Source organism: Convolutriloba macropyga, chromosome 11 (genome assembly GCF_964194025.1).
Source record: "Convolutriloba macropyga chromosome 11, txConMacr16.3, whole genome shotgun sequence".
NCBI lineage: Eukaryota > Metazoa > Xenacoelomorpha > Acoela > Convolutidae > Convolutriloba > Convolutriloba macropyga.
Window position 1 is genome coordinate 16,572,861 of NC_134478.1, and position 12,842 is coordinate 16,585,702.

Below are 12,842 nucleotides of genomic sequence, written 5' to 3' on the forward strand. Positions count from 1 at the left end.
TCTGGATATGAACGCACGAAAGTCTGGTGAACGCACGAAAGTCTGAACATGAAAGCACGAAAATCTGGACATGAACGCACGAAAGTCTAGTGAACGCACGAAAGTCTGGATATGAACGCACGAAAGTCTGGTGAACGCACGAAAGTCTGAACATGAAAGCACAAAAATCTGGACATGAACGCACGAAAGTCTAGTGAACGCACGAAAGTCTGAACATGAACGCACAAAAGTTTGGTGAACGCACGAAAGTCTGGACATGAACGCACGAAAATCTGGACATAAATGCACGAAAGTCTTGACATGAACGCACAAAAGTCTAGACATGAACGCACGAAAATCTGAACATGAACGCACGAAAATCTGGACATGAACGCACGAAAGTCTGGTGAACTCACGAAAGTCTGGATATGAACGCACGAAAGTGTTGACATGAACGCACGAAAGTCTAGTGAACGCACGAAAGTCTGGATATGAACGCACGAAAGTCTAGTGAACGCACGAAAGTCTGGATATGAACGCACGAAAGTCTGATGAACGCACGAAAGTCTGAACATGAACGCACGAAATTCTGGTGAACGCACGAAAGTCTGGACATGAACGCAAAAAAGTCTGAACATGAAAGCACGAAAATCTGGACATGAACGCACGAAAGTCTGGTGAACGCACGAAAGTCTGGATATGAACGCACGAAAGTCTGGTGAACGCACGAAAGTCTGGACATAAAGGCACGAAAATCTGGACATGAACGCACGAAAGTCTAGTGACATACTACGCTCACGAAAGTCTGGACATGAACGCACGAAAGTCTGAACATGAACGCACGAAAATCTGGACGTGAACGCACGAAAGTCTGGTGAACGCACGAAAGTCTGGATATGAACGCACGAAAGTCTGGAGAACGCACGAAAGTCTGGACATAAAGGCATGAAAATCTGGACATGAACGCACGAAAGTCTAGTGACATAATACGCTCACGAAAGTCTGGATATGAACGCACGAAAGTCTGGTGAACGCACGAAAGTCTGGTGAACGCACGAAAGTCTGGACATGAACGCACGAAAGTGTTGACATGAAAGCACGAAGATGTGGAAATGAACGCACGAAAGTCTAGTGAACGCACGAAAGTCTGGATATGAACGCACGAAAGTCTGATGAACGCACGAAAGTCTGAACATGAACGCACGAAATTCTGGTGAACGCACGAAAGTCTGGACATGAACGCACAAAAGTCTGAACATGAACGCACGAAAATCTGGACATGAACGCACGAAAGTCTGGTGAACGCACAAAAGTCTGGATATGAACGCACGAAAGTCTGGTGAACGCACGAAAGTCTGGACATAAAGGCACCAAAATCTGGACATGAACGCACGAAAGTCTAGTGACATACTACGCTCACGAAAGTCTGGACATGAACGCACGAAAGTCTGAACATGAACGCACGAAAATCTGGACATGAACGCACGAAAGTCTGGTGAACGCACGAAAGTCTGGATATGAACGCACGAAAGTCTGGAGAACGCACGAAAGTCTGGACATAAAGGCACGAAAATCTGGACATGAACGAACGAAAGTCTAGTGACATACTACGCTCACGAAAGTCTGGATATGAACGCACGAAAGTCTGGTGAACGCACGAAAGTCTTGACATGAAAGCACGAAAATCTGGACATGAACGCACGGAAGTCTAGTGAACGCACGAAAGTCTGGATATGAACGCACGAAAGTCTGGTGAACGCACGAAAGTCTGAACATGAACGCACGAAAGTCTGGTGAATGCACGAAAGTCTGGACATGAACGCACGAAAGTCTGGTGAACGCACGAAAGTCTGGACATAAACGCACGAAAGTCTGGCGAACGCATGAAAGTCTGGACATAGGCAACTTCCGTCTGGGACGGTCTGGACATATGTACTTTCCGTCTGGGACGGTCTGGACATACTTGCATTCGTCTGGGACCTCAACCTGGGAATTGTCTAGGATTGTAAATTTTATCGGTCCACTCTAAATTACACTCTTTAAAAATAGTATAAAAAATTAGAGAAAATTGTGTAAATGCATTGTAGTTTTTTGAAATTACACTCCTACATTCTTTTCACCGACAAATAGGAGTGGAATACGCATTACACCCTAATCTCCTCTAATTAGGGGTGGATAAAGGGTGAAACCTCGACCGCGTTTTTTGTTCGAGGCAAATTTGCAGGAGCGTTGTCTTTTGCTCGGTTAAACAGTCTCGTTAGATTTGTTCTCTGGGAAAAATTTGAACTGCAACTATTGGCCTCGGAGTTTGATAAACTTCTACTTGGTATGATAATCAGAACTTCATTTATGAATCATGAAGGTTTCTGTTAAAATTACAAGTGTTTTGCCTTTCTGTGCTTCGTTTACAACAGTTGCACAATGAATTTTCTTGGCCAAGGCTGAAGAAACAATAAAAAAGTATACTACGCTCAAATTATTCCTCGATTTTGTTGTCAAGGTTTTTGTTACGAAGCTGAATACAAGGTAGGATTTACAAAACTTATTGCTAAACTCGAGCTATACAAAGCCAAACTGTGCGATTTTTTTTGTTTGTGTCAGCACAATTTGAGATGTCGTAGAGGTTATTATTGGAGTTAAAATCGGACAAAGTTTTCATTTCATTTCAAAACAGCCCGGTTTTTGAATGCAACCCAATTTTGCAACCGGTACTTTGGTTACATTGAAGTTCAGCGCTGAGTCATTAAAACTACATTCTGCTTTTTGGTCTGGCATTTATTATTTTCATGTCACCTTTTTAAATTTACATTGCTTTTTGCAGGGTGAGTCATCCGCGCATGATTTTATGCCCTCTGGTATTCGCATGCGCATCGGTGCAAACCGACTGTTGTTGAACTGCTAATAGATAATTGCACCCTGTTACGCATCTGAGCATCTTTAATTACCGCCTGGCTTTCATTTGCGCAGCAATATTTGCCGCCAAATTGACAACAAAATGCCACCATAATTGGCTTCTTTAATGCCGCTCTAATTAGATGTACACTATTGAGTTTAGAAGTTATCATATTGAGTGAGGTAAGTCACGCAATTGACCCAAAACAACAAAAACGGTGGACGCAGGGTAAGACAAAACCAAAATCTGTTAGAAAAAGTAAAAAAAAATAAGGAGCGCAATAATAGCCGTCTGGAATGAATTGCGGACGCGGCTATTAAAAACCAAAAGAAAGCCAATAATAGCCTCAGCTATCGTTGTGCGGCTATTAAAAACAGGTCAGAACTATATTGTACCCCCCCCCCCCCTCTGTCGTGAACAAATTACTAGTTTTTACAAATATTGTTAAAAGGTTAGAACAATAAAGTTTACTATAGGGCTCAATAAATTTTAACCAGACATTTATAACCAAACTTGTTATCAACTGTTAGCCAAGTAAGGTAATTTCGGCTAGTTATCAGAGAAAAATTTACCAGTGACATTTCATCAAATACATCAGTTGATATCGGATCTTATTGGACAGAGAAAGAGAACCGCACATAAATTTTGAACATGCTTTTTCTAAATCTTACATTACACGAAAATGGCACTACAAACAATATTATCAAAACAAAATTATGCTTTGGCGGCCCACATTTCAACGTAAAATGAGTTCTAACGCACTTACAATTTGCTCCACAATTTGCTCTTCATTTTCCTCAGCTGGTTCGGAAACGTATACAGATCGTTGAAAAGTTGCAGGAATACTTTTTGAAGAGGCAGCTGATTGGTCAATATAAACAGTTCTCTCGTTCGATGTACTGCTCTGTCGGCCCTTGGAATTATCAGCTGCAACCATTCGTACTTTTGATTTTTAATGTACAGCATCCATTTCGTTGCAAACAGTTGAGAGTTCCGTTAAACAAATCAACAAATCTGAAATATATTCATTCGTTCGTACATTCGTTCATATATTCATCCGTTCGTACATTCGCACAATTATTCGTCCCAACTCCAATACAACCCGCCCACCCCTCCACCCACCCCCCAACCTGTCCATCTACATCCCAACCCCCCATCCCAACAAAAACTATTGTTCCTCTAGCCACATATCAGTGCAGCTACTACTACGCTTCCTATTCCTGACAAATTTAGCAAAATTTCACATAAGGCTCTTAAATGAAGTTAGTTTGATGCTGGCAGTGTTAATCGGGACAGTTTGATTACCTCCACATCGTTTCGAGACGTTCAAACCCAAAGGTTGAAGATGGCATTTGGGTAAGCCAACATTAGGAAAAGTGAGCTAGATGAACGTGAGCTTTCGCAGATTTATTAATTACATGGGAAAGCTATTTTCGGGGGGGGGGGGTAAGTTGCAAGTAGGAAGCAGAGCAATGCAAGTTTTACTGGATATTAACAGTTTTAGGGCAGCGCCATTTTGAATTTGCTATAACATGAGAGTTGTTCGAAAATTTCGAAACTTGTTTGTTGAACTTGAAAATACCGTTTTTGACTGTACAGTATAAGAACGCATGTCAGTCTGTGCAAGACAAGAACAGCCGGCATTATAAGCTGCGCATGAGCAAACCAGGAGGGCAAAAAGTATGCTCAGATGAGGGACAGGTGAGTAATCTCACAATTTAAATGAACGAGCTATTAACAGTGTAAAACGTCGTTTGATACTTGATTTACTATGGTACAGTTCTGTTTGTAATGGTGATTGACTGTTTCAGCTCTGAAACACCCTGCAACTATAGTACGGGAAACTTCATGTATATCCCTGATAGTATTGTAGCAATACGGAATTAAGTTAAATTAAGTTAAATTTTGACAAAAGGAATGCAGGTATGCTGTTGCCTTGAAATGTTGTTTGAGAACCATTTGGGATGGCATAGAGGTTTTCCGTAGAAATTTCATTTCTCAATCTCTTTCTCCCCATTATTAATCATAGAAAAATCTCAATGCCCAATAAGACATCCAAAAGAGACAATTGCACAAAAAGAAAAGCTGCATCAAAATTTTAAGGATTTGATGAAAAGGGCGAAATATTGTATCAGATACAATCACTTCTGCTCAAATTTAAACTTAAATTGAATATGGAAACTTTTGTTTAATATTAGTGAGGTTATGATCAATTGGTTGCTGCGTTTGAAGCACTGAATTTGAAATAGCGTTTTTCTAGATATATTCTACCGCAAGTTACCATGCCTCAGGGGTATAGCCAAGCCTCAGAGGCTAAATAAACTTGATGTCCATATATCACAACCAAACTTGCGTTTAAATTACCACAATGCACTATTGTGCATATTATACACACACGCACACACACACTCATATATATATATATATATATATATATATATATATATATATATATATATATATATACAATATATATACATGTAAATGTCCTTCAAATGTAGTACCTGGAGACTATGTTTTGGTTATAAGCAAGAACACTTGTAAATGTTCCTTTTCAGGTGATTTGCGCAGAAAAGCCTCATCTGTGCCCATGGCTGCTTGAAGACGAATCAAAAAGAGATAAATCACCGCAAAATGCAGATGGAGATGCCAATGAATCTGAGACATAAATTACGACTTGATTAACTTGGAATAGAGAATTTGCAGAAGCGTCAGGATTTATACTGTAGTTATTTTGTTCAGAATCATCGATATTTAAAACAACTTTGATCAGCCCACGACATTTTTGAAATTGCTGTTAAATACACTTATTGTTTTAGGTTGAAACTTTTAGCTGGAAACAGTGCCTCAAAATCATATTTAAGAGACGTATATTTATGTATGATCAGTTGAAAATCAAGCCTACCGAAAAACAGCCAAATTAAAAAATTAAAACCCAGTCAAATTCAAAATTTCAAAGAAAATAAAAAAATTGAGAATATGCACGGAAAATTATATATGAGACCCCGAGCAAAAATCATTTCACGCGGTCTCGACTCATCAACATTTTGAAATTGTGATGTTTTATTTACCCATACCAGTGCCTGCTATCAACTTCTGTCAACAAAAACTCCGATAATTGGGCAAATCAGTTAACTTATTACTAAATCATTTTTAGCGTTTATATGCGTAGATCTTAAAAAACTTTGGCGTTCCTAAGTGTGGTTCACATGTATTTACCGCTTTTAAGCGTAGATCGCACATAATTTTTGTCTTTGCAAGCGTAGATATTACATATTGTGCGGAGAAGGCTTTAAGAAAATATGAGAAACTATACGGTTTCAACCCAAATTTATGAAGGACTGTGCGGGAAATTTCCGAACTTGTCTGCGCTATTTACCGCATGTCCTACCATACTGATAAAATTTGCAAGCTCCATTTATAGGAAAAATGAAAAAAATTACGACAAAAACAAGAAAACAAAGTCCATATTAGAAACCCTGCGCAAAAAACATTTCACACATTTTCGATTCCCCCAAATTTGGATTTTTAAATATTGGTGCCGATTGTTGAACTCTGGGAACATAAATACCACTTTTTAGTCAAAACAGTAAACTGTTTTAAGAAATCACACTTTTTCAGAGTACATTTTAGAAAAACGTGCTCTCTAAGCTTGGACGTTACCCAGTTTTCATTTTTTTTCATGCAATGATCTGAGATTTTTTGGAGTTCGAAAAGCGTTCTAAATTAATTTGATTTTTTAACGCTTAATTGCGAATTTCTTGTAGATATTGTTGTGATTATTCTCTTTTAGTTTCTGTGTAAGTTACCGCCTATCTTACAAAATTATTGTGTTTTTGTGCCTAAGCCTGACAAAAATGTGGTCTCCTTACGCGTAGATCTCACCTAACTTTGAATTCTTCTAGAGAAAATCCCTCCTAACTAAGTCAATTATAAGTATATGTTAAACAAAATTTTATTGTTTTCAAGCGCGGATTTTGCTATGCTTCAACGCGTTAGAAATTGTCTGTGAGATTCGAACAACTGAACAGCTGCATGATTCTCGCTTTTTATACCAACGTACTAACATAATTTTCACTATTTTTTGTTATCTCAATTTCGAGCGTCTTTTTGTGCTTAACTGGCTTCTCTAATGACTGCACCCTAGTTAAAAAAGTAAATTAATTAATATAAAAAATTTCCTAACTCTTCGTTATGCACAATTGTTAAATGGCACTCATTCTTATCTGAGATGAAAGACAATCTCAGCAGAGCACTTTCAATCGCAAATGCAGATGAAAAGTTAAAGTAGACGAAGAATTTTGTTTACTGAATTAGAAACCCTGAGCATATCAACTGTTTCAACTTATCAAAAAGTTGAGATTTAACTGTTTTACTCTACCATCCTGTTGCCTGCTTTTGACATTAGTAAAAAAACTAAACACTAATTGTTAAATTTTTCTTAACGTTTATATGCGTGTATCCGAATAAATTCTTCTTTCCGAAGAGTTATTTTTTGTGCTTCCAAGCGATGATCTGAGAAGTTTTCCATGGAAAGTTTTTTAATTCAATATTAATTTTCAACGTTTAAATACAAATTTTTGATTTAAGTTTTGGTGATCTTTCTATTTAGCCTATGCTCGCTACCGCTAATCTTACTATTCACGTTTTTGTGCCTCGATCCAACATTAATTTTGTCTCTTGAAGCGTAGATCTCACATAGTTTAGGAGTATTGTACAGTAACTGCTAACTAATTAATGCTTTTCTAAGTATATGTCCCTTCTCAATGAGAAATTGTACATTTTTGCCAAGTTTTTCAACTTTATTGGAAGTAGTAAAACCTCTGTCAACAAAAACACTCTGACTCTTTCTATTAGCTTGCTAATTTTTCAAAAAAACGTAGACCATCGAGAAAAAAGACTATGAAACCTAAAATTTGGCTAAAAGGAAACTAAAATTTAATCAAATTCAATGTTGAATTTATGTAAGGTGAGCGCTAAATTTGAACCATTATTTTTCTCAGAACAAATTTCTATCAAACCCCAAATTTATTAGATTGTGCATATCCTAATTATATAAGATCTACATTTAGAAATGCCAGAATTATGCAATTGTTTCACATGTATTATTGTCAACTGAAATCTGAGGAAATCAAAGTACTCAAATTAAAAAAGAGCACCAATAGAATTGCACTTTGGTTTATTAAAAGAACAAAAATTGAAACATAACGGGCAGTTCAAAAGACAATCCTCAGCTATTTTTCTGATTTATTGGCATATAATAGTTTTATATAGAGCGGACACAACTAGATATACGGTTTGTTTCTGTCTAAATTTTGGAAAAATATTTGCATTTCATTAAAATGATGTTTTTTAACATACATTAGAGAAATCGAAAGCAAAATCGTTATTTTTTGACTTCGGAGGTTTCAATTAGTTTGACAAGGGTTAATAGATTGACAGACTAGAGTAAAGAGATTAAAGAGGAAAGTTTAGAAAAAAAATTTACATTTTTTTGTTTTTCTGTGGTGTTGTCGATTGGATGACAATTACTGCCACCCTTTTGCTTTTCCTCTGGTCTTTGGTTTGGCATAACAGCTGCTTCCATTTGGTTTCCAAATTTTTTTTATTAAAATATTTTCATATAGTTTCTAATGTTTGCAAATTAAGAACAAAGAACAATGAAAACATTCTTAAGCTCTGTAATTTATAAAAAATTAAAAAAAGGGTAAATTATTGTCCGCGTACGGTTCTGATTTAGTAGCTATTGTAAATTGCTGGCTATATCTGTATATTTGTTTTTGGTGGTTGTTGTGATAGCGAGTAATTTGAACTTCTTTGCTCCAAAAACTGTTTTAAAAAAATTGGTCACAAAATGTTGAGCTTTGAATAAATTTTTAATTAAACCAAATTAAGAAAAGTTGAAAAATTTAGACTTGCCAAAAACACTCAGGGATTTTTTAAACTGTTTTTCTCGTCAACTACCAAACAAAATGATAACAAAATGATTGCTTTTGCTGTACACTTTTTGAACTTTGTTAGTATGATATGAGAAGTCGAATCTGAAAATCTTTAGTTTTCACTTTTTTAGAGTTTTTAGTTTTATCAAACCTTACAACCACAGCGAGATGATTCTAGCACTGATATCATAATATTTTGTACAGAATATTAAATAGCAATTTTTGAACTTTCTTTGAAACACACAAATATGAATCCATATATAAAATTACCAAACAATAGAAGACTTTAAAAACGAGGAAAAATGATTTTCTAGATTGTTTTGGAAGATAAGTAGTCGACATTTTTGAAATCTGTTTCTTTGAGCAAAGAAAGGGCAAGCCTAAGAAATTGAAAAAAAAACACAAAAGAAGATTTTCAGTGGTTCATTGGAAAGTACCAGAGGTACTTGTTTCGTACATGACATGGCTTTTTAAAAGCTTTTACTGGAAAAAATTAAGTCCGTAAATTTTATGAAAGAAGTGGAATCTTACCAAAGCTAAATTTGCCTTTTTCACTGGAACAACAATTATGATGATGACTGCATCAACATCTAGGGCGTTCACTGACGACAAAAATTGAATTCAAAAATTAATTTTCCTTGTGAGCAATAGGTAAACAAGAATTGAGCTCAGATTCAGCTTATAAAATGATGCAGTGGGGTATACAGCCATAATGGGGCCAAAACAACACCATTTTGCTTAATATTTATTAGGGATTTCCAAAAATTTTCTGTCAGTAATGTTCAAAAAAGGAGAAAAAATCAGTTTCAAAGATGCAGGTTTTTTCATAAATTTGAAACTGACAAAACGTGCTTTTGGGTTGACGACAATTTAATAAAAAACTTCACACATCATATAACGTGAAGAGAAAAGTTATTTTCTAAAAAATTCCAGACCTCTTTTTGAAAGTTCCGTATCTATTTTGCTCTTTGATATCAAAGTTTTTCTACATTTCAATGAAACACACAAAAAATGTCTCAGACGAGACAATTCAGATCAGATTTTCTGAATGCATTGGAAATGCTCCAAATCTGTCAAAGAACAAACATTTTTTTACCTTGTGAGGAATTTCGAATTTGCATAGAAACATAGCAAAATTTTTTGACCAAACAACAGCGAAGATTAGGAAGCCTGGAATAGATGGTGCTTTTATCGATAGTTTTTGACAGTTTTTAGCCGACAATATTTTATTGGTCTGTTTCATTCTACGTTCATCGACAGTTTTCAGTCGAACTCCAATTTTTTGAATGAAACCAAAAGCTACAATAATGATATATCAATAGCTAATAAATTTTTATCTGCAAAAATTACTTTATTGCAGGGTATTTTTTATCAAAAAGCGGTTTGAGTGTCTGTGACACTAATTTCCCAAAAGAAGAAGTGAAAATGACGCCAAGTTGTTGATTAACCTAAAACGAAACTCAATAACTCGTGTATAAATTCGGTAATGATTAACATTAAAAATTTAATTGAACTCCACAATTTCTCTGAATTCATTAGTCGAGAACAAATTGACGACACAGTTTACAACCAATAATTTTAATTAAGTTTTAAAGATAAAACTTTTATCCAATTGCAGCTTTTTTCTGCAGCTGTTGTTTTGTTTGGCTTGAGGTTTCTAATTGTTATCTAACAGGTTGTTGTTGACAAAAGAAATAATATTCAGCTTTTATGATTTTTTTGTAAATAACGGGATGTTAACGCTAGCTTGAAGATTTTTCAAGTTTTTTTTGCTGTTGTCCCCCCCCCCCCTCGATTTATGGCCTTTTGAATCGTTTTTTGATATTATTAGTAAAGGAATTAAAACCCTCGAGGCACTGGTTACTACAAGGCATGCAAGATGCTTTTTGTACAAAGTTGTTTTTTTTCTACGAAATTTCAAAAAAAATTGAGAAAATTTACAATTTTTTTCCTTTTTTTCTCATTCAGTCTACTTTTTTTCAAAAATAGAGATATTTGTGGGCTCATTAACGCTCGGTTGATTGTTTGTGTTAGGATTACTATTTCTCATTGCATGAAACAGAGTTTTTCGTTTGTGTGTGTGCTTGTAGAAAAGATTTATTTTGATTGTTGTTAATGTTCTTTTGTTGTTTGACTTAAGATTGTTGTTTTCTCTGAATTGTTGAATTCTGGAAGAATATATGGGCTATTTGAAAAGCCAGTTATTTTGGGGGATTTGAATTCGGGTCGTTTCCGGAATTTTTCCGGCTATGTTTCTTTAAAACTTTTTTCACTACGTATAAAAAACGCTCCAACTATTTTCGAATCTAGAATATTTTGCTGAGTGCATTCGATATTGTCTCAATTTGAAAAAAAAATGACGTAGGGCAATGCTTCTGATTTATGTTAAACTCTTTAACTGAGACTTAGTCAAAATATTTCAAGAGAACGCCGCCTAATATCCCAATTTCATGAAATGACTATCATTCAATACTGTTAGTCTCTGTTTATCCAGTGTTTGAAGATAACTGGTGATTTCATATGATTATTGGTCGAAAATGGTTATTTCCTAAAATTATTGTCTTAAAAGAGCTAAACTGGTCCTGCCGGCCAAAAAGAGAAACGCTTTGGCTGTTTTCGCAATTTTTTTTCTTATCACAGACGGCCATTTCTTATGTTAATGGGGGGGGGGGGGGGGTCTTAAGTGGATAAACAAGCTAAAATAATGAATCCAGTCACCATAGACTGTTTTGAACTGAAGCAAAAAGGCAAATATTTATCACCTGACTCGTTAGAAAGAATTACATTTGACAAAGTAAGCAAAAGTAAATCAAACAAAACGCGACACGCGAAGTATGACACGCGACACGCGACATGCAGCACGCGAGGCGCGACTTCTATCTAAAATTGTTTTGAGTTAAAGATTATTTGTTTGCAGTGTTTCTTTAAAGTGAACAAATTTATATTCGCGATTAAGTAAAGTCCAAGGTTTGTCTATCATCCTTGATGTCATGTTGTTTCTTTATATTGCAGTGACCTTAAACTGATCTAGATATAATATTTATTTCTAATTAATCGCCAATATCTGATGGTCGCATTTCGTTCAAAATGAGTTTCCCAAGATATTTTTCTCTGATTGGTACGTAATTCTTCCTTTTTAAACGAAATTATGCTACTACAAGACAGATAGCTTCCATCAAGTTTGCATATGATAGGAAAACTAGCACTTTTTGAATGTTCATTTTTCTTGTATTTTTCGAGTGCTTTTTTAAAACTCGTAACCTGTGCCTAAAATCAACGAAAATTGAAAAGGAAGTTGAGATTGAATTCGCGAATTTGAAAGTGCGTTTTTTTATTGTAAGTCAGGAGAGGAAACGGTCAAATAGACATCTGAAATCCTGTGAGCTGCAAAGTATACATATATAAACATGAATATATACATAAACACATAAATACAAACTGAGAGCAAGAGAAAGAGAAAGTGATTTCACACAAAAGCGGCAGCACAATCACACTAACCCACACCTAAAACAAAAAACACCCAAGGTTCTGCTACCAGACGGAAACAGGTACATCCAAACCGATCCAGACAGAAAGTGTCTATGTCTAATCATTTTTTGGCTGAGGATCTTTAGAAAATTTAAATAACAAAATCGTAGCGATTTCTATACATGCAAATATCAAACTGGGCGGTCGATGCTAATTATGAGTCAGCCGATGAATCATTCTTTGTAAGGAGATAGCTTGCAGCTCACAGGATTATTGACAATAATTGATGCGTTATTTTGATGACTCAAAACTCAATTTACAATTAACTGTACACTAGTTCATTTGAAATTTTTTAGTATTATAATTCATATGAGATTAAGTGTTTTTTTATTTAAAAAAACAGATCGAATAAACTTTTTTAGTTTACTCCTCAAATTTACATCAAAATTTTTGTGAAAAGCACAATATCAAATACAAATTAACACAATTATCCTCTTTCAAATCCCTCTTTTTAAAACAAAAACTGCCCGAACTGACCAGAGGTTAGATATAGATTTTATCCA

General features: G+C 35.5%; 1 protein-coding gene across 1 annotated transcript in view; it reads left to right on the forward strand.

Annotated features, from left to right (window-relative positions):
- Positions 1 to 5,640, forward strand: part of LOC142349794 (uncharacterized) — a 54,972-nt gene extending 49,332 nt beyond the window's left edge. Inside the window, exon 6 of the mRNA XM_075401566.1 lies at positions 5,431 to 5,640. Coding sequence (XP_075257681.1) covers positions 5,431 to 5,541 — 111 coding nt within the window. The 3' untranslated portion in view covers positions 5,542 to 5,640. The remainder of the gene's footprint in view (positions 1 to 5,430) is intronic.
- Positions 5,641 to 12,842: the final 7,202 nt, after the last annotated feature.